Below are 23,733 nucleotides of genomic sequence, written 5' to 3'. Positions count from 1 at the left end.
GTTAGGGTATTTCATGGGAGAGCTTCTAACTTTCTCACTTAGGGGGACACTTTTCATGCTTTTCAAGTTGTCATTGACAACTTTTCAGTTTTAGCCCTCCAGATCCGTAGTTCCATTGCTCAGCTGGAGGAAAGGGGGGCTGCATAGGGCTACACTATTGTTACATATATTTTCATGAGCTTCTAAACAGACTTGGGAAATTACCTGACCACCCTACATGTTTCTGATTTTGTCCCCATCTTGGAAGCATCTCCAGGATTGGATAGATTCCTAAAAATGTAATTTTGCTGTACAGTCATGTGTTGTTTAGCAAAGGGGATATATTCCGAGAAATGCGTTGTTAGGTGATTTTTTCATTGTGCGAACATTGTAGAGTGTACTCACATAAACCTAGATGTTACAGCTTTCTACACACTTAGGCTATATGGTACAGCCTCTTGCTCCTAGACTATAAACCTGTACAGCATGTTACTGTACTGAATAGTGTAGGCAACTGTAACATAATGGTATCTATTTGTGTATCTAAACATATTAAAGGTATAATAAAAATAGGGAATAAAATATAAAACATGGTACACTTGTATAGAGCACCTACCATGAATGGAGCTTGCAGGACTAGAAGTTGCTTTGGTGAGTTAGTGAGTGAGTTCTGAGTGAAGGTAGAGGCCTAGGACATTACTGTACACCTCTGTAGAATTTATAAACACTGTACACTTAGACTACACTAGCTTATAAAAAAATTTCTTCAATAATAAATTAACATTAACTTACTGTAACTTTTTTACATTATAAACTTGTAATTTTTTTAACCTTTTGACTCTTTTCTCATAGCACTTAGCTTAAAACAACGAACACATTGTACAGCTATACAAAAGTATTTTCTTTCTTCATACTTTATTCTGTAAGCTTTTTTCTGTTTTTAATTTTTTTTTTTTTTTACTTTTTAAACTTCTTCGTTAAAGCCTAAGAGGCAAACATACACATTAACTTAGGCCTATATAGAGTCAGGATCATCAGTATCATTGTCTTACACCTCCAAATCCCATGGGAAGGTCTTCAGGGGCAATCACATGTGTGGAGCTGTCTTCTCCTCTGATAACAATGCCTGTTTCTGGAATACTTTCTGAAGGACCTATCTGAGACTGTTTTACAGTTAACTTTTTTTTTTTTTTAATAAGTAGGAGTACGCTCTAAAACAACAACTAAAAGTATAGTGTGGTAAATATATAGACCAGTAACATAGTCATTTATTACCAAGTATTACATACTGAACATAATTGTGTGTGCTATACTTTTGTGTGACGGGCAGCACAGTACGTTTGTTTACACCAGCATCACCACAAACGTGAGTAATGCGTTGTGCCACGACATCACTAGGTGATAGGTATTTTTCAGCTCCATTATAATTTTATGGGGCTACCATCATGTATACGGTCTGTCTTTGACTGAAATGTTTCATGTGAAACACGACTATATTTTCTTTATTTAAACTTAATTTAATGAATCTAGGTTCTAATGATCTGTGTCAAATCACTAAAGTTATTTTAGTGAATCTAGGTTCTAATTATCTGTGTTAAATTATTGTAGAATGAAACTCTAGTACTTTGCTTCAATTCATTTTATCTTATTGACTCCTTTATACAGGACTATGAATTACAAACAATGACCTACCGGGCCATGGTAGATTCACAACAAAAATCTCCAGTGAAACGCCGAAGAATGCAGAGTTCAGCAGATCTCATTATTCAAGAGGTAATAAAAGTATGAGAGAAAGAGAGGAAGGGGCATAAAAGAAAGAACACTTACTTTTTAAATTTTATTTTTTGTTGTGGTAAAATATACATAGTATAAAACTTACTATTTTAACAATTTTAAATGTACAGTTTAATGACATTGCAGTATATCACAATATTGTGCAACTGGTACCACTGTTTATTTCTAGAACCTTTTCATCATCCCAAACAGAAAGTCTACACCCAGAACAATACATTCTATTAAGGGTTTTTAAAAACCCTTTAAAAATTTTTATTCAAGATTAATTATTAACTGTGGAGATAAATAAATGTACTTCATGGTGAAATTTAGAAGAGAATTATCATTTGCCATGATTTGCATAATAGTAATAATAAGCTCATTCTTATCATTTATTATGGGGGAGTTGTGTGCTTTGCTGTCTGAAGGCCTAGTTAATGTAATTATTATTCAAAATTCATTCAACTTAGTAAGAGTAACTGGAGGTAATACTTTTATTATTTTTTTCCTTACTTGCAGTTCATGGACCTAAGGACTCGATATACTGCCCTGGTCACTCTCATGACACAATATATTAAATTTGCTGGTGATTCATTGAAGAGGCTGGAAGAGGAGGAGGTAATCATTAACAGTGAGCACCCTGTAAATATAAAGGAGCTAGAGATGAGCAGTAACTATAGTGTAGTTTGGGAAAGCAAAACATGTTTCATGATAAATTTATGTGGCCGGTAGCAGTTGTACAAATAAATATTGAATTATAAAATTACAATGAAAATGACTGAAGGCCTAGGATTTTTGTTTGTCTTTAAGATTCATTCAAATAGAAAGTCATTTCACTTCATGGCTTTGCATTTTCACTTCAGGACTCTAATATGGTGGGGTTAATGTCTTAAATAAATTATGAAATTTTGGCAGTTTGGCAGAATATTTTTCAGCTTTCTCACAGCTGAGAGGTATACTTCTTTGAAGTATAGTTACTGCTGGTATGATGTCTACAGGAATACCACACGAACACATTTGTCTTATGCATTTTAAATTAATTTGTATCTCAAGAAGTTAAAATTATTATACATAATGTAAAGATGCTAACTTAGAAGTAGTAGACGTTTTTACAAAATGATACTTTTTAAGAATTTTGGAGTTTTTTGTTTTTTTTTTTGCAAAAAGATATAGCACATGGCATTTAAAAAGGCTATTTAAATGCCACTCTGATTTGGAGAACTTCTGCAGCTTTGATTCTGCATTTAAAAATCATATTTCTGCATTTATAAATCATATATTTAAAAATCATATAGGAAGAGTAAGGACTTATTTATAAAGATCAATGGTCACCAAAGGCTCTTGTATGTAATCTAAAAGGGAGTATGCTATGCTTTGTTATCTTGATGTACTTTCTGTTCCCCAGAACAGACAAAAATAGTAGAATGAATGTTGAAATAAATAAATTGTGGGCCATTAGCTATTTTAAATTGGACTGTTGTTGAAATTCTAAAGGTGATTATGCTTAATGTAACTCCATATGAGAGCTGAAACAGCAGTAAACATCTATTGGATGTTACTTTCTCAGTTTCCTAAAAATGTGACCACTTTTATAAACTGTTTTAGTCTGTTCAGAGTTAACAGTTTTCTGCAGCTAAATCACTAACATAGCTAATTGCAAGACTTTATAACCCTCTTCCTTTGTGCTTAGAAGGAGAACCAGGATATTTGTGACCATCTTAAATGCATGCATCTCTCATCTATGAAAGAACATCCATAATTTTCTTATATTTTTAGTTTTTGAGAGATCTTATTCCATTTTAAATGGTATACAGATCTTTTAAATTGAATATGCAGTAGTTAAATATAAAATAAAATAACTTAAGTTCTTTTCTCATAGTATGTATCTGATTATACATATATGGGCCACTTACTCGATTTATCTCATGAGGCAGAATGCTAACAATTGATAGAAACAAAAAATATTTTAGAAGGCCTTAATTGAATGCAAGTTATTATTGTCGTTAAAAATGTCAAAGATTTGTAGTTAATTGAAACCAGCAAATACACTTATGTGAGAACAAGCGAAGGCTATAATTTAAAATAGGTTAAAAAAAACTACCACTTAACATTACGTTAATGGAATGTCGTGTAAAAGATACATAGCTTAATTTTTAGACTCAAAAGATTGGTGTTTCTGCAACTGAGGTTTGAAGACCCACATGAAAAACCTTGGTCTAAAGCAGAATTTTCCATAATAAACATAAAATCAAAGATGGATGCAAGTTAATTTCAGAAGTAACACTGATTTAGTTAAAAGAAATGTTACTAAAATATCTGTAATAGATATTAGATATTAGAGAGAGATGCTTTAGTCTGTGCTGAGAACAAAATATGCTAAGTATTAATCACTGTGATTAAAGGGCAAGATTGAGGAAGATTTAGAGAAAAGTTAAGGAAGTTATTTTTATGCAAATAAGTTTGAGATCCACAAGAAAGCAAGTCAGCAATTGTACTAAATTATTTCTAGTAATTTTTCTCACATTTGCTAAAAAATTCAAGAGACAACATGATTTTTTTTTTTTTTTTTTTTTGAGACAGAGCTCTGTTGCCCAGGCTGGAGTGCAGTGGCGCGATCTCGGCTCACTGCAACCTCTGCCTCCTGAGTTCAAGTAATTCACTGCCTCAGCCTTCCGAGTAGCTGGGATTACAGGCGCCTGCCGCCTGCCACCTGCCACCACGCTGGGCTAATTTTTCTATTTTTAGTAGAGACGGGGTTTCACCATGTTGGCCAAGCTGGTCTTGAACTCCTGACCTCATGATCCACCCGCCTTGGGTTCCCAAAGTGCTGGGTTTACAGGCATGAGCCACCGTGCCCAGCCGAGATTCTTAACAAATCACTGCATTGCCTAAGGCATTGAGGGTTCAACAACAGATATTTTTTTCTGAGGGAATTTTTAGTCTTTCTAAATCTGAGCATGAGAAATAGCTCAGAATTTCTTAGCAATAGCTAAGTTTTAAAGGAGGTTTGATAAGCAACTGAGACTGTCTTAGAAATAACCTCCTCAAGAAATATTGAAAACTTAGTATTTAAATAGATAAAATGCTCATGTGTCACAGGATTGACCCTGATACTAAAATAAAGAAAATAGAGTGCTGAAGATAACAGATTATGAGATTTGTTTCTGTATGAATTATTATTAGAAACCTTATTTAGGTTAGCAAAGAAAACAACTGAAATTCTCATCAAAATTATTGGAGATCAAGAAATTAGAGGAAGCAAAATAAGATGTATGGTCTGTAATAGAAATTAAATTCTTGAAATTCACCAAAGCTTCTCAATGAAAACAAATCTGTCTAAAATAATTTCTGTATTCCTGTTTAAATTATTTTATGGTGATCTTGAGTTGATGATACAAAACTAACACACTAGAATATTAATAAAGAGAAATTAAATTGTAATTATAAACTAATCCTGATCATGTAGTTCTATAATCAGTGTAAAGCATACTCCTCCCAGCTGACATTGATTCTGTCCCTAGTAGAGTAAAAATTTTTTCTTATAATCTTTTCTATACATTGGAGCTGAATCCCTAAGTATATATTTAAAAGCTATTATACTTAACAAATATCTTTATATTTATGGAGTATTTAAAGGTGCTTGTCAAAGTGATTCATATGAGGCATGTTATTAACAACAGCAACAAAATCTGTGAGTATATGAAGCGCATCTTTTCTAGAGCCATCAGGACTGTAGCTGCCTTTGCATTAGCAATTCTGATTATTATAATTGTCATAATATGGCAAGTATAAACAAATAAGGGATCTGACTTTAGAAATTTCAAGTTTTTGTATAATCTTCCTTCTTCCCCATGTTATTTCCTAATTTGGCTCTCTGTTCTAAAGTTCTGTGCTTTGTTTTTTTAACCATAAGACATGGGAATATAAGTATCATTTTTAATTTCTATCAGGCTAGAAAACTAAATTCTTTAGCATCATTTGGTTCCTGTGTGTTGGGTGTTCTTCCTACCTCTTAGGATTATGTTGCATGCAAGAGAAGAAAGGGCACCATCGTGAGAGTTTTATTTCCCACTTTGTCACTCACCCAATGTGAGTTTGCAAAAATATCTATCCTCCTTGTTTCTCCCTTTCCTCATCTGTTGTAAATTCCCTTCTTGCTATAAAATTCTAAGCTAGCTAATTTTTAAAATAAAATTATTCCTGAGGGGCAAAAAGATATTCTTCAGAAAACCTGTCGTGAAGGGTTTTTTGTCCTCTTCTGCTGACTTTCTGAAGCTTCCTCTCTGAAGAAGGTGATGCTGCTGGTGGTGGTGATAGCGCTTGTTCTGCATTTGAGTTCACTTGGTTTTGTAAGTACTTTTATGAACATTGATTCATACGTTGTAAGATATTTTGAACAGAACAGGCTTGACACTTTCAAAACGTCTTTTGTAGATTAAAAGGTGTAAGGAGACTTCTGAACATGGGGCATATTCAGATCTGCTTCAGCGTCAGAAGGCAACAGTGCTTGAGAATAGCAAACTTACAGGAAAGATAAGTGAGTTGGAAAGAATGGTAGCTGAACTAAAGAAACAAAAGTCCCGAGTAGAGGAAGAACTTCCGAAGGTCAGGGAGGCTGCGGAAAATGAATTGAGAAAGCAGCAGAGAAATGTAGAAGATATCTCTCTGCAGAAGATAAGGGCTGAAAGTGAAGCCAAGCAGTACCGCAGGGAACTTGAAACCATTGTGAGAGAGAAGGAAGCCGCTGAAAGAGAACTGGAGCGGGTGAGGCAGCTCACCATAGAGGCCGAGGCCAAAAGAGCTGCCGTGGAAGAGAACCTCCTGAATTTTCGCAATCAATTGGAGGAAAACACCTTTACCAGACGAACACTGGAAGATCATCTTAAAAGAAAAGATTTAAGTCTCAATGATTTGGAGCAACAAAAAAATAAATTAATGGAAGAATTAAGAAGAAAGAGAGACAATGAGGAAGAACTCTTGAAGCTGATAAAGCAGATGGAAAAAGACCTTGCATTTCAGAAACAGGTAGCAGAGAAACAGTTGAAAGAAAAGCAGAAAATTGAATTGGAAGCAAGAAGAAAAATAACTGAAATTCAGTATACATGTAGAGAAAATGCATTGCCAGTGTGTGCGATCACACAGGCTACATCATGCAGGGCAGTAACGGGTCTCCAGCAAGAACATGACAAACAGAAAGCAGAAGAACTCAAACAGCAGGTAGATGAACTAACAGCTGCCAATAGAAAGGCTGAACAAGACATGAGAGAGCTGACATATGAACTTAATGCCCTCCAGCTTGAAAAAATGTCATCTGAGGAAAAGGCTCGTTTGCTAAAAGATAAACTAGATGAAACAAATAATACACTCAGATGCCTTAAGTTGGAGCTGGAAAGGAAGGATCAGGCGGAGAAAGGGTATTCTCAACAACTCAGAGAGCTTGGTAGGCAATTGAATCAAACCACAGGTAAAGCTGAAGAAGCCATGCAAGAAGCTAACGATCTCAAGAAAATAAAGCACAATTATCAGTTAGAATTAGAATCTCTTCATCATGAAAAAGGGAAACTACAAAGAGAAGTAGACAGAATCACAAGGGCACATGCTGTAGCTGAGAAGAATATTCAGCATTTAAATTCACAAATTCATTCTTTTCGAGATGAGAAAGAATTAGAAAGACTACAAATCTGCCAGAGAAAATCAGATCATCTAAAAGAACAATTTGAGAAAAGCCATGAGCAGTTGCTTCAAAATATCAAAGCTGAAAAAGAAAATAATGATAAAATCCAAAGGCTCAATGAAGAATTGGAGAAAAGTAATGAGTGTGCAGAGATGCTAAAACAAAAAGTAGAGGAGCTTACTAGGCAGAATAATGAAACCAAATTAATGATGCAGAGAATTCAGGCAGAATCAGAGAATATAGTTTTAGAGAAACAAACTATCCAACAAAGATGTGAAGCACTGAAAATTCAGGCAGATGGTTTTAAAGATCAGCTACGCAGCACAAATGAACACTTGCATAAACAGACAAAAACAGAGCAGGATTTTCAAAGAAAAATTAAATGCCTAGAAGAAGACCTGGCGAAAAGTCAAAATTTGGTAAGTGAATTTAAGCAAAAGTGTGACCAACAGAACATTATCATCCAGAATACCAAGAAAGAAGTTAGAAATCTGAATGCGGAACTGAATGCTTCCAAAGAAGAGAAGCGACGCGGGGAGCAGAAAGTTCAGCTACAACAAGCTGAGGTGCAAGAGTTAAATAACAGGTTGAAAAAAGTACAAGATGAATTACACTTAAAGACCATAGAGGAGCAGATGACCCACAGAAAGATGGTTCTGTTTCAGGAAGAATCTGGTAAATTCAAACAATCAGCAGAGGAGTTTCGAAAGAAGATGGAAAAATTAATGGAGTCCAAAGTCATCACTGAAAATGATATTTCAGGCATTAGGCTTGACTTTGTGTCTCTTCAACAAGAAAACTCTAGAGCCCAAGAAAATGCTAAGCTTTGTGAAACAAACATTAAAGAACTTGAAAGACAGCTTCAACAGTATCGTGAACAAATGCAGCAGGGGCAGCACATGGAAGCAAATCATTACCAAAAATGTCGGAAACTTGAGGATGAGCTGATAGCCCAGAAGCGTGAGGTTGAAAACCTGAAGCAAAAAATGGACCAGCAGATCAAAGAGCATGAACATCAATTAGTTTTGCTCCAGTGTGAAATTCAAAAAAAGAGCACAGCCAAAGACTGTACCTTCAAACCAGATTTTGAGATGACAGTGAAGGAGTGCCAGCACTCTGGAGAGCTGTCCTCTAGAAACACTGGACACCTGCACCCAACACCCAGATCCCCTCTGTTGAGATGGACTCAAGAACCACAGCCATTGGAAGAGAAGTGGCAGCATCGGGTTGTTGAACAGATACCCAAAGAAGTCCAATTCCAGCCACCAGGGGCTCCACTCGAGAAAGAGAAAAGCCAGCAGTGTTACTCTGAGTACTTTTCTCAGACAAGCACCGAGTTACAGATAACTTTTGATGAGACAAACCCCATTACAAGACTGTCTGAAATTGAGAAGATAAGAGACCAAGCCCTGAACAATTCTAGACCACCTGTTAGGTATCAAGATAACGCATGTGAAATGGAACTGGTGAAGCTTTTGACACCCTTAGAGGTATACTCTGTGTTCTGAGACCTTATCAGCTACCTAATGTCAAGTTTTCTCATTTGTTTCCTTTCTCTCCTAGACTAAATTTTTAAAACAATTTTGAATGTGATTGGCTCTTTGTAGTTCTGACAGGAAAATAATGCTATACTCTTTCTGGTAACTTACTTGAATCTTTATCATAAATTAACTTTAATTTTTGAATGTTTGAGATTAAACATACAGATGTAATAGATATACTGTTATATCTGTGGAGATACATTCTGAAAAATGTGAGTATCAAAAAAGCTAGAAGAACCAAGCAGTTAGCTTTAACTTCTAACATATTCTGTGGCTAGATTTTGTCTTAGTCTTTTTTAAAGATATAATTTTAATACCTTTAATTGTCATCTAAGATAAAATTCAGACTCTGAAAATAATATAATACTTATTCCTGAACCCTCCTTGGTTTGAAATTTTTCTTCTTTTCACTAATCTTGTCTTTGTAATTCAAAGAATTATGTTTAGATTGAGAATGGGTAGAGTGACATAATGTTCTTGAGGTGACTTTTAACATTTTATAAATTCCTGTTACAGATAGCTAAGAACAAGCAGTATGATATGCATACAGAAGTCACAACATTAAAACAAGAAAAGAACCCAGTTCCCAGTGCTGAAGAATGGATGCTTGAAGGGTGCAGAGCATCTGGTGGACTCAAGAAAGGGGATTTCCTTAAGAAGGGCTTAGAACCAGAGACCTTCCAGAACTTTGATGGTGATCATGCATGTTCAGTCAGGGATGATGAATTTAAATTCCAAGGGCTTAGGCACACTGTGACTGCCAGGCAGTTGGTGGAAGCTAAGCTTCTGGACATGAGAACAATTGAGCAGCTGCGACTCGGTCTTAAGACTGTTGAAGAAGTTCAGAAAACTCTTAACAAGTTTCTGACGAAAGCCACCTCAATTGCAGGGCTTTACCTAGAATCTACAAAAGAAAAGATTTCATTTGCCTCAGCGGCCGAGAGAATCATAATAGACAAAATGATGGCTTTGGCATTTTTAGAAGCTCAGGCTGCAACAGGTTTTATAATTGATCCCATTTCAGGTCAGACATATTCTGTTGAAGATGCAGTTCTTAAAGGAGTTGTTGACCCCGAATTCAGAATTAGGCTTCTTGAGGCAGAGAAGGCAGCTGTGGGATATTCTTATTCTTCTAAGACATTGTCAGTGTTTCAAGCTATGGAAAATAGAATGCTTGACAGACAAAAAGGTAAACATATCTTGGAAGCCCAGATTGCCAGTGGGGGTGTCATTGACCCCGTGAGAGGCATTCGTGTTCCTCCAGAAATTGCTCTGCAGCAGGGGTTGTTGAATAATGCCATCTTACAGTTTTTACATGAGCCATCCAGCAACACAAGAGTTTTCCCTAATCCCAATAACAAGCAAGCTCTGTATTACTCAGAATTACTGCGAATGTGTGTATTTGATGTAGAGTCCCAATGCTTTCTGTTTCCATTTGGGGAGAGGAACATTTCCAATCTCAATGTCAAGAAAACACATAGAATTTCTGTAGTAGATACTAAAACAGGATCAGAATTGACCGTGTATGAGGCTTTCCAGAGAAACCTGATTGAGAAAAGTATATATCTTGAACTTTCAGGGCAGCAATATCAGTGGAAGGAAGCTATGTTTTTTGAATCCTATGGGCATTCTTCTCATATGCTGACTGATACTAAAACAGGATTACACTTCAATATTAATGAGGCTATAGAGCAGGGAACAATTGACAAAGCCTTGGTCAAAAAGTATCAGGAAGGCCTCATCACACTTACAGAACTTGCTGATTCTTTGCTGAGCCGGTTAGTCCCCAAGAAAGATTTGCACAGTCCTGTTGCAGGGTATTGGCTGACTGCTAGTGGGGAAAGGATCTCTGTACTAAAAGCCTCCCGTAGAAATTTGGTTGATCGGATTACTGCCCTCAGATGCCTTGAAGCCCAAGTCAGTACAGGGGGCATAATTGATCCTCTTACTGGCAAAAAGTACCGGGTGGCCGAAGCTTTGCATAGAGGCCTGGTTGATGAGGGGTTTGCCCAGCAGCTGCGACAGTGTGAATTAGTAATCACAGGGATTGGCCATCCCATCACTAACAAAATGATGTCAGTGGTGGAAGCTGTGAATGCAAATATTATAAATAAGGAAATGGGAATCCGATGTTTGGAATTTCAGTACTTGACAGGAGGGTTGATAGAGCCACAGGTTCACTCTCGGTTATCAATAGAAGAGGCTCTCCAAGTAGGTATTATAGATGTCCTCATTGCCACAAAACTCAAAGATCAAAAGTCGTATCTCAGAAATATAATATGCCCTCAGACAAAAAGAAAGTTGACATATAAAGAAGCCTTAGAAAAAGCTGATTTTGATTTCCACACAGGACTTAAACTGTTAGAAGTATCTGAGCCCCTGATGACAGGAATTTCTAGCCTCTACTATTCTTCCTAATAGGACATGTTTAAATAACTGTGCAAGGGGTGATGCTGGCTGGTTCATGCCACTTTTTCAGAGTATGATGATATCGGCTACATATGCAGTCTGTGAATTATGTAACATACTCTATTTCTTGAGGGCTGCAAATTGCTAAGTGCTCAAAATAGAGTAAGTTTTAAATTGAAAATTACATAAGATTTAATGCCCTTCAAATGGTTTCATTTAGCCTTGAGAATGGTTTTTTGAAACTTGGCCACACTAAAATGTTTTTTTTTTTACGTAGAATGTGGGATAAACTTGATGAACTCCAAGTTCACAGTGTCATTTCTTCAGAACTCCTCTTCATTGAATAGTGATCATTTATTAAATGATAAATTGCACTCACTGAAAGAGCACGTCATGAAGCACCATGGAATCAAAGAGAAAGATATAAATTCGTTCCCACAGCCTTCAAGCTGCAGTGTTTTAGATTGCTTCAAAAAATGAAAAAGTTTTGCCTTTTTCTGTATATAGTGACCTTCTTTGCATATTAAAATGTTTACCACTATGTCCCATTTCTAGTTAAGTCTTCGCACTTGAAAGCTAACATTATGAATATTGTGTATTGGAGGAGGGGAAGGATTTTTCTTCATTCTGTGTATTTTCCTTACATGTATAGTAGACGTTCTCTATTCTGTCAGCCTTCTATGGTACCTTTTTGTCAGGACAATTAGGATTGTAATGCTAATGCAAAGGCAGCAATTCAAAGATCTTCTAGTGCCTCATGAATAAAGTTGAGATTTAAAATTTGTGACATTGATGGAACAGCTGGGAGGTTAGACCAATCATTAAAGAATGTATGCCATAGCTTTCTTTGCTACCATAAACATTTTGGAGGTGCATCTGCTATGTGACATGGTAAATATGGTTAAGTGAATGAATAAAATGTTTTAGTAACCTGTGTGTGATGAAAAAAACATTTTTACATTCTTGTTTGCTATGGAGAGGTCAGTTTAATAGCTAAGTCATTTAATGGAGTGTATATTTTTCTTACTGCTCACGACTGTCAGAAGTCACTGGAAGAAGAAAAGAAAGAACATGTTGAAAAAGCCAAAGAATTGCAAAAATGGGTATCAAATATCAGCAAGACATTGAAAGATGCAGAGAAGGCTGGAAAACCTCCCTTCTCTAAGCAAAAGGTATTCACAGAAGTCCTGGTTTAATAATAATAATAATAGCAGGGACGTTAACTGAGTTGACACAGTTTACCTAGCACAATGTTTAATTTTTACCTTAATTTTCCCATTGTTATAGCCCAATATAATGCAAATCAGAAAGATTAAATAACTTGGCCAAAGAATCAAAGTTAGTGTGTGGCAGAAGAAGCTGTTTAATTCCAAAGCCTGAATGTTATATATTGTTCTTATTTTTAGTAAACGAATACAGTATACTGCTTTTCCTAATAATTAGGTCTGCTTCCTGATTATTACAATAAGAATAGCTGAAGAGCAGAGTCATTCTGTTTTATGTCTAGAGTAGATCCATGCACTCCATGTCATAAAGATATGCTGTCTTATTCTTACAGATGTAAACATAAAAAGTTTCAAGAACAATGAAGATACAAACCAGGATATTAACATTCTTGATTATTGACTTTAGTTGTGCTTTTCTGGGTCTTTTCTATCTCATAAGGAAGTGTCTACAGTCAATCACTGGAAATTCTAGATACTATCCCTTATCCTAGTGAATTCTTTAGTCTTAATGGGCTATCTTCTGTATCCCAACTGCTTAGGATTAGTTGGATGGCCGCAGCTTGGGAGATGTCCTTGGACTACACCACTTAAAGCTCTTAGGATGTTGGTAGTTGGGGTGTAAATTTTAATATTGCTGCCACTGGTGATAGCAGTGGGATTGCTGCTGTATTAAAAAAATAAATTTCCACTAAGATAAGGAGCATTTTTCTGAAGGAATACTTTCCTACACTGCCCTCCTGCTCTTGTCTGACGTTTAGAAATTTCAAGGCTATCATCCAATCTTAATATTTAGCTCCCACTTCTAGCTCTGCATCAGTACTCACTTGTCATCTATTAAAATAGACACTGTTGACATGACTAAATAGGGGAGAACACCAGTGCCTTGTCTTACTTGGCTGTGATATGAGGCAAGTGTTCCTTATTTGAGGTTCTTTCTTGGAGAAGTTTACAGACCAGAGTATATACTTGAAACGTTGCTCAGTTGAAATAAAGTATTCAGTCATAGTCTTACATACTATATATGTGGGATGTGGGAGATGTGGGAAAGCACTTGCATTTGGTGCTTTATACCAAAAAGCTTCAAGTAATTTTAATATATATATATTTCATGTAAAATATCCTTCTCCCCCCTCATTAAATAGGAAGACAACTAAAATGGGGACATAAAGCTTAACAAAGATTCCTTGGGAGAGTTAGTTTCTTTTGAGAAATTTTGATTATAAACCCTTGGTATTTTTATATTCTGTAGTTTCATGTGTATATATATATATTTTTGAGACAGGGTCTTGCTCTGTCACCCAGGTTGGAGTGCAGTGGCATGATCACAGCTCACTGGAGCCGCAACCTCCCAAGCTCAAGTGATCCTCCCACCTCAGCCTCCTGAGTAGCTGGACTGCAGACACATGCCTAATTAACCACACCTGGCTAATTAAAAAAAATTTTTTTTGTAGACATTCTTTAGTTTTAAATTCTCTAAAACATTACTAAGTCAGATTTAGACCTAGTACCCTAGATACATTCTTAATGCAGATAATGGCGTTAATTATAACTGTCTAAGAACAGCTGATGGTCGTTCTGTTAAAGGAAATTTTAGTTAATATAAGTATGTCCTTCAAAAATCAATGCAGCCTCATGATTATAGTCATGAAAAATAAACTTTAAATTGACTCTAAATAGACTTCATGGGGGAAAATATATCTTTTCATTGGCCCATTATTTCCTCTTATTTGTGCTAATTTAAAAGAATGGCAATTAATTTCTGAAATAAGGGATTTGGAAATGATACACTGAGGAATTAGGAGAAAGTGTGTGACCTCTTGCTTTTCCCCAAACAGATCAATTTTATTTCTCTGACAGATGACAGTCACAGATGACTTTTACAAAGTGGGTCTTAGCATTAGAAATTATTTGTTCTTTTTTTCAATAGTTAAAAATTTTCTTTTAGATAGGATCTTACTCTGTCGCCCATGTGGGAGTGCAGTGGCATGACCTCGGCTCACTGTAACCTCCCTTTCCCACACTCAAGCAATTCTGCCTCAGCCTCCCGAGTAGCTTGGACTACAGGCATGAGCCACCAATACTTGGATACTTTTTGTATTTTTCATAGAGACAAGATTTCACCATGTTGCTCAGGCTGGTCTCAAACGCCTGAGCTCAAAACAATCTGCCTCCCAAAGTGCTGGGATTACAGGCATGAGCCACTGCTCTCAGCTGGAAATTCTTTATTCTGGGTCTGCATACCTACAGATTATTACTTTCACCATGATTTTTTCAAAAGGAACATTGTGTCTAGGAGCTTGGCAGAAGGAAGATGCCCTTTAGAAGTAGTGTCCCACAGTCATGTGTCTTTTTGAGTACTGCAGTGCGCAAGGATGACACTGGGCCAGTGCTGAGTGCCCGCCTGCAGGTGGAGGCCACCTTTATTCACGGCTGGACTAGGACAGATGCAGGAAACGTATAATGTATTATTTTCTCTTGAAAATGACGGCATTAAGGATAGAGAGAGGAGCTTTCCTTACGGATTCTAAATAAAATACTCTTATCTAGCTCTATAGACTGCTAATAACTGATAGGTTATTCACTTGGGTCACCCAGAAAATAGACTTGGGTCTTGACTAAAGCTTGATTAATTTCTTTTTTTAAAAAAAATACTGTTGTTTACTCCTTTTGGAGGAAGAGTTTGAATGTGCCTTCTTTACCTTACAGATTTCCAGTGAGGAAATATCAACCAAGAAGGAACAATTATCGGAAGCACTTCAAACTATGCAGCTTTTTTTGGCAAAACATGGAGACAAGTATGTTGGTTGTAGTTAGCTCTTTTATTTTAAGTGGGGAAGTGTTCTTAAAAGCTTTCAGCAAAACAGAGGTGGTAAATTTTAATTGCAGTGTTAAATATGGGACTCAAACTAATCACAATTTACTTAATATAGTAATGTAAAGAGTATCAACTTAGTAATTTAATTAATTGTCAATTTTAGTCTTTATTACAACTTTGAAATATTCTTATTATCCCCATGTATTACTGATAAGGAAACAGGCTCAGAGAGGTTAAGAATTAATAGCAAGTGAGAGGTAGAGTGCGGACTCCGAGTCAAGTCTTAAATCTAAGTAGTACTCTGTGAGACTTATTCTTTGGAAAATATGTATAAATATGGTCTTCATTTTCTTAGCTGAGACCTATGGCAGCCTCATTTCTCATATTTTGTCCCTACTTTTTGCAACAAAGCACTTTATATATTTCAGCCAGTGTTCACTCAGGGAAGGAATCCACCTTTTTCTTAAATCCTTTTTGGATGTCCTCCTAGGATTATTTCATAATGACTTTATAGTATACCTTAGCAAATTAGGTTAATCCCCTTATAAGTTTCCTCTTTGTTTGTGCTTTAGTCTAAACAAGTTTCATCTTGAGAAATGGTACCTTATTGTCCCTTTTCCATGTTGGGATTAACAATGAGACCTTACCCTCTGTCAGATAGCAGCAATTGTTATTTTGGAATTTTGTATGTTAAATAAGGGTCAATACATTAGTTTACACCCTTTCCTTCAGTCCTTTTCTCAGGCAAGGGAAAGATCCTTAGATATTTTAAGGCCATTCTTAATTTTCATATACAGTCATACTGAGACCTGAGCAATATGTATTTGAGGCTATATTTTATTTTACCATCATGTGACAAAATTATTGAACCTAATACATCTTTATCTCTTGAGGACGACTTGCATTAGTCTTTTTATCATTTCTGGTTATTTAGAATGACAGATGAAGAAAGAAATGAATTGGAAAAACAAGTGAAAACTCTTCAGGAAAGTTATAATTTATTATTCAGTGAATCTCTGAAACAGCTACAAGAATCACAAACCTCAGGAGATGTAAAGGTAGAGGAGAAGGTAATATTATTTATTTAAACATGAGGCTGTTTCAAGAAGCTTAGTTTGATTGCATGGCTCTGGAAATCTATGTCAATAATAAAGAAATGACCTTGAATTTTGTACGTAGTTAAAACAGGGATTGAGTTTATTTAAATGTTTGGAGATTCCAGTGTTGTTTATTAAATGCAATCTTACACATGCTGACCATCAGTTTCTGTGACATCTTAATCTCTGCCTTGCATGGTAAAAGAAAAGTATCATTCATTCTTCTAACTCTTCTCTTTAAAAGCCATTATTCTAGTATAGTAGGTATTTTATTATATGATAGGCTATAAAAGAGCCTGTGGGTCATCTCTAAAGGTGGCATTGATGTGTTAGAGATTGTTTGACTTTCAGAGATATCCATGAGACTTATTTGAGTAATACAAGGCCATACATTATAGTGAGGATGCCCTAGCATCTTCTTAAAGTATAAATCATTTAAAATTTGGCTGGTACTTAAACTTTTAAAACTTGACAGTGTATATCAACAGGCCTAACATAATATTCAATATTCAAAAAGTTATCTTTATATTTAATTCCTTACTCCTGGAAATACTTTCCACATAATTTGTCACATTTTGGGGGTATGTAACAGTTTTTCTAGTTTCTTAGTTTTTGACTATCTTTGAAGAAGTCTGTATGCTGTAAACATCAATAGCATGGGGTTTGATACTGTCTTTCATGCCACTAGACTCTAATCTCACCTAAATGCAGAAAGCATGGTTTGCCTTCTAGATATGTGTTCTGTTTTCTCACTATCATCATCTACTCTGTTGTGTCCTCACTAACCTTGTCAATATATACGATATCAAGTTTTCAATTCACAGATGCATGTTGTTTTCAAAGCTTTTATCACATCCTGTGCTGTTGAATAGATCACTGACATAGATCACTTGTGCATTTGAACTGCCTAACATTCACAGCATTGCTGCGCCTTGGTAAGTAGAGGATTTTTATGTTGAAATGTATTATTTATTTTTTTAAAAAGCCTAAGTTGCATGAAACTCCGCACACCCTTGTGTAACAGAGTGACCTGAGATTTTTGTATTTTCCTTTCAGCTGGATAAAGTGATTGCAGGCACCATTGATCAGACAACTGGAGAAGTCCTTTCAGTCTTTCAAGCAGTTTTAAGAGGACTCATTGACTATGACACAGGAATTAGGTTGCTTGAGACACAGCTAATGATTTCTGGTCTAATTTCACCAGAATTAAGAAAGTGCTTTGACCTTAAAGATGCCGAAAGTCATGGCCTTATTGATGAACAGATTCTGTGCCAACTCAAAGAACTAAATAAAGCTAAGGAGATTATTTCTGCTGCGTCACCTACCACAATTCCAGTACTGGATGCTCTAGCTCAAAGCATGATAACAGAACCCATGGCCATCAAAGTTCTTGAGATACTGCTTTCTACAGGCTCTCTGGTTATTCCAGCCACAGGAGAACAGTTGACCCTACAGAAGGCTTTCCAACAGAACTTGGTTTCCTCAGCATTATTTTCTAAAGTTCTGGAAAGGCAAAATATGTGCAAAGATCTTATTGACCCCTGCACCTCTGAGAAGGTTTCTTTAATAGATATGGTACAAAGAAGTACTTTACAGGAAAACACAGGGATGTGGCTTCTACCTGTGAGACCGCAAGAAGGAGGTAGAATAACATTAAAATGTGGAAGAAACATAAGCATTTTAAGAGCAGCTCATGAAGGTCTCATAGACCGTGAAACCATGTTTAGGTTGTTAAGTGCACAGCTTCTTTCTGGAGGTCTGATCAATTCCAACTCTGGCCAAAGAATGACTGTTGAAGAAGCTGTCAGAGAAGGGGTGATTGACAGGGACACTGCTAACAGTATCCTCACATATCAGGTTCAAACTGGTGGAATCATCCAGTCAAACCCTGCCAAGCGTTTAACTGTAGACGAAGCAGTACAGTGTGATTTAATAACTTCCAGCAGTGCTCTTCTGGTCCTGGAAGCTCAGCGAGGCTATGTTGGACTCATTTGGCCCCATTCTGGTGAAATATTTCCCACATCATCTTCCTTGCAGCAAGAATTGATTACAAATGAATTGGCCTACAAAATCCTGAATGGCAGGCAAAAAATAGCTGCTCTTTATATTCCAGAAAGTTCTCAAGTCATTGGTTTGGATGCTGCTAAACAGCTAGGAATTATAGACAATAACACAGCATCAATTTTAAAAAATATAATACTGCCTGATAAAATGCCAGATTTAGGAGATTTAGAAGCTTGTAAAAATGGCAGAAGATGGCTCTCTTTTTGTAAATTTCAACCCTCCACAGTTCATGATTACAGACAAGAAGAGGATGTTTTTGATGGAGAAGAACCTGTCACTACTCAGACCTCAGAACAAACTAAAAAATTATTTCTATCTTATTTAATGATAAATAGCTATATGGATGCAAACACAGGGCAAAGGCTTTTGCTGTACGATGGAGACTTGGATGAGGCTGTTGGCATGTTACTGGAAGGCTGTCATGCAGAATTTGATGGAAACACAGCCATAAAAGAATGTCTCGATGTCTTAAGCTCATCTGGTGTATTTCTTAATAATGCTTCAGGTAGAGAAAAGGATGAATGTACAGCTACACGAAGTAGTTTCAATAAATGTCACTGTGGAGAACCTGAACATGAAGAGACTCCTGAAAATAGAAAGTGTGCTATAGATGAAGAATTTAATGAAATGAGAAATACTGTTATCAATAGTGAATTTTCTCAGTCAGGAAAACTGGCAAGTACAATATCAATTGATCCTAAAGTTAACAGTTCACCCAGTGTGTGTGTTCCCAGTCTCATATCATATTTAACACAGACTGAACTTGCAGACATTAGCATGCTTAGAAGTGACTCCGAAAACATACTTACAAACTACGGAAATCAAAGCCGAGTGGAAACAAATGAACGTGCAAATGAATGTAGTCATTCTAAAAACATTCAAAACTTTCCAAGTGATTTAATAGAAAATCCTATTATGAAATCAAAAATGAGTAAATTCTGTGGTATGGATGAAACAGAGAATGAAGATAATACAAACAGGGATTCACCTATCTTTGACTATTCCCCAAGGCTAAGTGCCTTGTTAAGTCATGATAAATTGATGCACAGTCAGGGAAGTTTTAATGATACGCACACCCCAGAGAGCAATGGAAATAAGTGGGAAGCCCCAACCTTATCATTCAGTGACAAAACCATGTTATCAGGTCAAAGAATAGGAGAAAAATTTCAAGACCAGTTTCTGGGAATTGCAGCTATTAACATCAGTTTACCAGGAGAGCAGTATGGACAGAAATCTTTAAATATGATTTCTAGTAATCCTCAAGTACAATATCACAATGATAAATACATTTCAAATACTTCTGATGAGGATGAGAAAACACATCCAGGTTTTCAGCAGATGCCTGAAGACAAGGAAGATGAGTCTGAAATAGAAGAGTATTCCTGTGCTGTGACTCCAGGGGGTGATACTGATAATGCCATTGTGTCTCTTACTTGTGCTACACCATTGCTTGATGAAACCATCAGTGCTAGTGACTATGAAACGTCACTGCTGAATGATCAGCAGAATAACACAGGAACAGACACTGATAGTGATGATGATTTTTATGATACTCCCTTGTTTGAAGATGATGACCATGATTCTCTGCTTCTTGATGGTGATGATCGTGATTGCCTGCACCCTGAGGACTACGACACACTGCAAGAGGAAAACGATGAGACGGCTTCTCCTGCTGATGTTTTTTATGATGTCTCAAAAGAGAATGAAAATTCCATGGTTCCCCAGGGGGCACTAGTTGGTAGCTTAAGTGTGAAGAACAAAGCACAGTGTCTTCAGGATTTCCTCATGGATACTGAGAAAGATGAATTAGATTCTGGTGAAAAAATACATTTAAATCCTGTTGGCTCAGATAAGGTGAATGGACAGTCACTGGAAACTGGATCAGAAAGGGAATGCACAAATATCCTTGAAGGTGATGAATCTGACTCATTGACTGATTATGATATTGTAGGAGGAAAAGAGAGCTTCACTGCGTCATTAAAATTTGATGACAGTGGCAGTTGGAGAGGAAGAAAGGAAGAGTATGTAACTGGACAGGAATTTCACTCCGATACTGATCATTTAGATTCTATGCAAAGTGAAGAAAGTTATGGGGATTATATGTATGACAGTAATGATCAGGATGACGATGATGATGATGGCATTGATGAAGAAGGAGGAGGTATAAGAGATGAGAATGGAAAGCCCAGGTGCCAAAATGTGGCTGAAGATACGGATATCCAGTTGTGTGCCTCTATTTTAAATGAAAACAGTGATGAAAATGAAAATATTAATACAATGATTCTTCTGGATAAAATGCACAGTTGTAGCTCTTTAGAAAAACAGCAAAGGGTAAATGTTGTACAGCTAGCATCACCTAGTGAAAATAGCTTAGTTACTGAAAAAAGCAACCTTCCAGAATATACAACTGAGATTGTTGGAAAAAGCAAAGAAAATCTGTTGAATCATGAGATGGTACTTAAGGATGTATTGCCGCCTATCATTAAAGACACTGAATCTGAAAAAACTTTTGGCCCTGCAAGTATTTCACATAATAATAATAATATCAGTTCAACTTCTGAGTTAGGTACTGATCTAGCAAACACAAAGGTTAAGTTGATTCAAGGGTCAGAATTGCCAGAATTGACTGATTCTGTGAAAGGTAAAGATGAATATTTTAAGAATATGACACCGAAAGTTGACTCATATCTTGATCACATCATTTGTACTGAGCCTGATTTAATAGGAAAACCTGCTGAGGAAAGCCATTTGTCATCGATAGCCTCTGTAACTGACAAAAATCCTCAAGGAAATGGAAGCGATCTCATTAAAGGGAGAGATGGCAGAAGTGATATTCTAATAGAAGATGAAACATCAATTCAGAAAATGTACTTGGGTGAAGGAGAAGTGCTTGTAGAAGGTCTAGTAGAAGAAGAAAATAGGCATCTCAAACTTTTGCCTGGTAAAAATACAAGGGATAGTTTCAAGTTAATTAATAGTCAGTTTCCATTTCCACAAATCACAAACAATGAAGAACTTAATCAGAAAGGAAGCCTTAAAAAAGCAACTGTAACTCTTAAAGATGAACCAAATAATCTACAAATAATAGTTAGTAAAAGTCCAGTTCAGTTTGAGAATCTTGAAGAAATTTTTGACACATCAGTTTCCAAAGAGATTAGTGATGACATTACTTCAGACATTACATCGTGGGAAGGGAATACACATTTTGAGAAGGAGTCATTCACTGATGGACCTGAGAAAGAGCTTGATCTGTTTACTTACTTAAAACATTGTGCTAAAAATATAAAAGCAAAAGATGTAGCCAAACCAAATGAAGATGTCCCAAGCCATGTTTTAATAACTGCCCCTCCCATGAAAGAACATTTACAATTAGGAGTTAATAATACAGAAGAGAAGTCCACTAGTACCCAAAAAGACTCACCTCTTAATGACATGATCCAAAGTAATGATCTCTGTAGTAAAGAAAGCATCTCAGGAGGAGGAACAGAAATTTCTCAGTTCACACCAGAAAGTATTGAAGGCATACTTTCAATATTATCTCGTAAACATGTAGAAGATGTTGGGAAAAATGATTTTCTGCAGTCGGAGCGGTGTGCAAATGGATTAGGAAATGATAACTCCAGTAACACTTTAAATACTGACTATTCATTCTTAGAAATTAATAATAAGAAAGAAAGAATTGAGCAACAGCTACCAAAAGAACAAGCCTTGTCTCCAAGATCCCAAGAAAGGGAGGTTCAGATTCCTGAATTGTCTCAGGTATTTGTGGAGGATGTAAAGGATATCTTAAAAAGCAGGTTGAAAGAAGGTCATATGAACCCTCAAGAGGTTGAAGAACCTTCAGCCTGTGCAGACACTAAAATTTTAATTCAAAATTTAATTAAAAGGATTACCACATCACAGTTGGTAAATGAAGCATCTACTGTGCTCAGCGACTCTCAAATGAGTGACTCTTCTGGAGTTTCCCCCATGACTAACTCATCAGAACTAAAGCCAGAAAGTAGAGATGATCCTTTCTGTATTGGAAATCTTAAGTCTGAGCTTCTCCTTAATATATTGAAGCAAGATCAACATAGCCAAAAAATTACAGGAGTATTTGAATTGATGAGAGAATTAACTCATATGGAGTATGACCTAGAGAAAAGAGGCATTACATCTAAAGTACTTCCACTGCAACTTGAACATATTTTCTACAAACTGCTTGCTGATGGATATTCAGAAAAAATAGAACATGTTGGAGACTTTAATCAAAAAGCATGTTCTACATCTGAGATGACGGAAGAAAAGCCACATATTCTTGGTGATATTAAAAGCAAAGAAGGAAACCACTATTCTCCTAATTTAGAAACTGTAAAAGAAATTGGACTAGAAAGCTCTACTGTGTGTGCATCAACATTGCCAAGAGATGAGAAGCTCGAGGATCTGTGTAATGATTTCCCAAGCCATTTGGAATGTACTTCAGGGTCAAAAGAAATGGCTTCTGGAGATAGCTCAACCGAACAAGTAAGTTGACCTATACATTTTATACAGAAATAGCTGCATGAACCATGTGAGAATAATCCCATACATTTGCTTTAAACATCTGCATAAAGGTTATTGAATTAAAATGTCCAACTTTGTTTTTAGTTTTCCAGTGAATTACAGCAGTGTTTACAGCACACTGAAAAAATGCATGAATATTTGACATTGCTTCAAGATATGAAACCCCCCTTAGACAACCAGGAATCTCTGGATAACAACTTGGAAGCTTTGAAGAATCAACTTAGACAGTTGGAGGTAAGAATTGTCTACTGCCTCTTTATGGATGGTAGTCAGTTGATGTATGACTGGGAAAAAGAAGCAGAACACTTCTATGTTTCATGTTTATATTTGGGTTTTTCACTAAATAGTAAATAGGTCCGGGATATATTTCTTTGCAGACATTTGAATTGGGATTAGCTCCAATTGCTGTTATTTTAAGAAAAGATATGAAGTTGGCAGAAGAGTTTTTAAAGTCTCTTCCCAGTGACTTTCCCAGAGGCCATGTTGAAGAATTGAGTATTAGCCACCAGAGTTTGAAGACCGCCTTCTCTTCCCTCAGCAACGTGTCTTCAGAAAGAACGAAACAGATCATGCTTGCGATTGACTCTGAAATGGTAGGCATAAAGTGTCAAAA

At 36.3% G+C, this 23,733-nt stretch overlaps 1 protein-coding gene across 28 annotated transcripts in view; it reads left to right on the top strand.

Moving 5' to 3' along the window:
- Positions 1–23,733, top strand: part of DST (dystonin) — a 494,942-nt gene that overhangs the window by 326,329 nt on the left and 144,880 nt on the right. For 15 of the 28 annotated variants that reach the window (XM_055391852.1, XM_063707670.1, XM_055391851.2 and 12 more), the window contains 8 exons: positions 1,645–1,752; positions 2,272–2,370; positions 12,420–12,548; positions 15,309–15,397; positions 16,352–16,487; positions 17,571–23,081; positions 23,205–23,354; positions 23,498–23,713. In XM_055391852.1, coding sequence (XP_055247827.1) covers positions 1,645–1,752; positions 2,272–2,370; positions 12,420–12,548; positions 15,309–15,397; positions 16,352–16,487; positions 17,571–23,081; positions 23,205–23,354; positions 23,498–23,713 — 6,438 coding nt within the window. Of the gene's footprint in view, positions 1–1,644; positions 1,753–2,271; positions 2,371–6,186; positions 8,917–9,483; positions 12,311–12,419; positions 12,549–15,308; positions 15,398–16,351; positions 16,488–17,570; positions 23,082–23,204; positions 23,355–23,497; positions 23,714–23,733 lie in introns of those variants that run through there. The other 13 variants (XM_055391863.1, XM_055391862.1, XM_063707674.1 and 10 more) reach the window with 2 other exon arrangements.

This window comes from Gorilla gorilla, chromosome 5 (genome assembly GCF_029281585.2).
Source record: "Gorilla gorilla gorilla isolate KB3781 chromosome 5, NHGRI_mGorGor1-v2.1_pri, whole genome shotgun sequence".
Taxonomy (NCBI): Eukaryota; Metazoa; Chordata; class Mammalia; order Primates; family Hominidae; genus Gorilla; species Gorilla gorilla.
The sequence above is the reverse complement of the archived record's forward strand: the minus strand, read 5'-3'. Positions and strand labels throughout refer to the sequence as shown.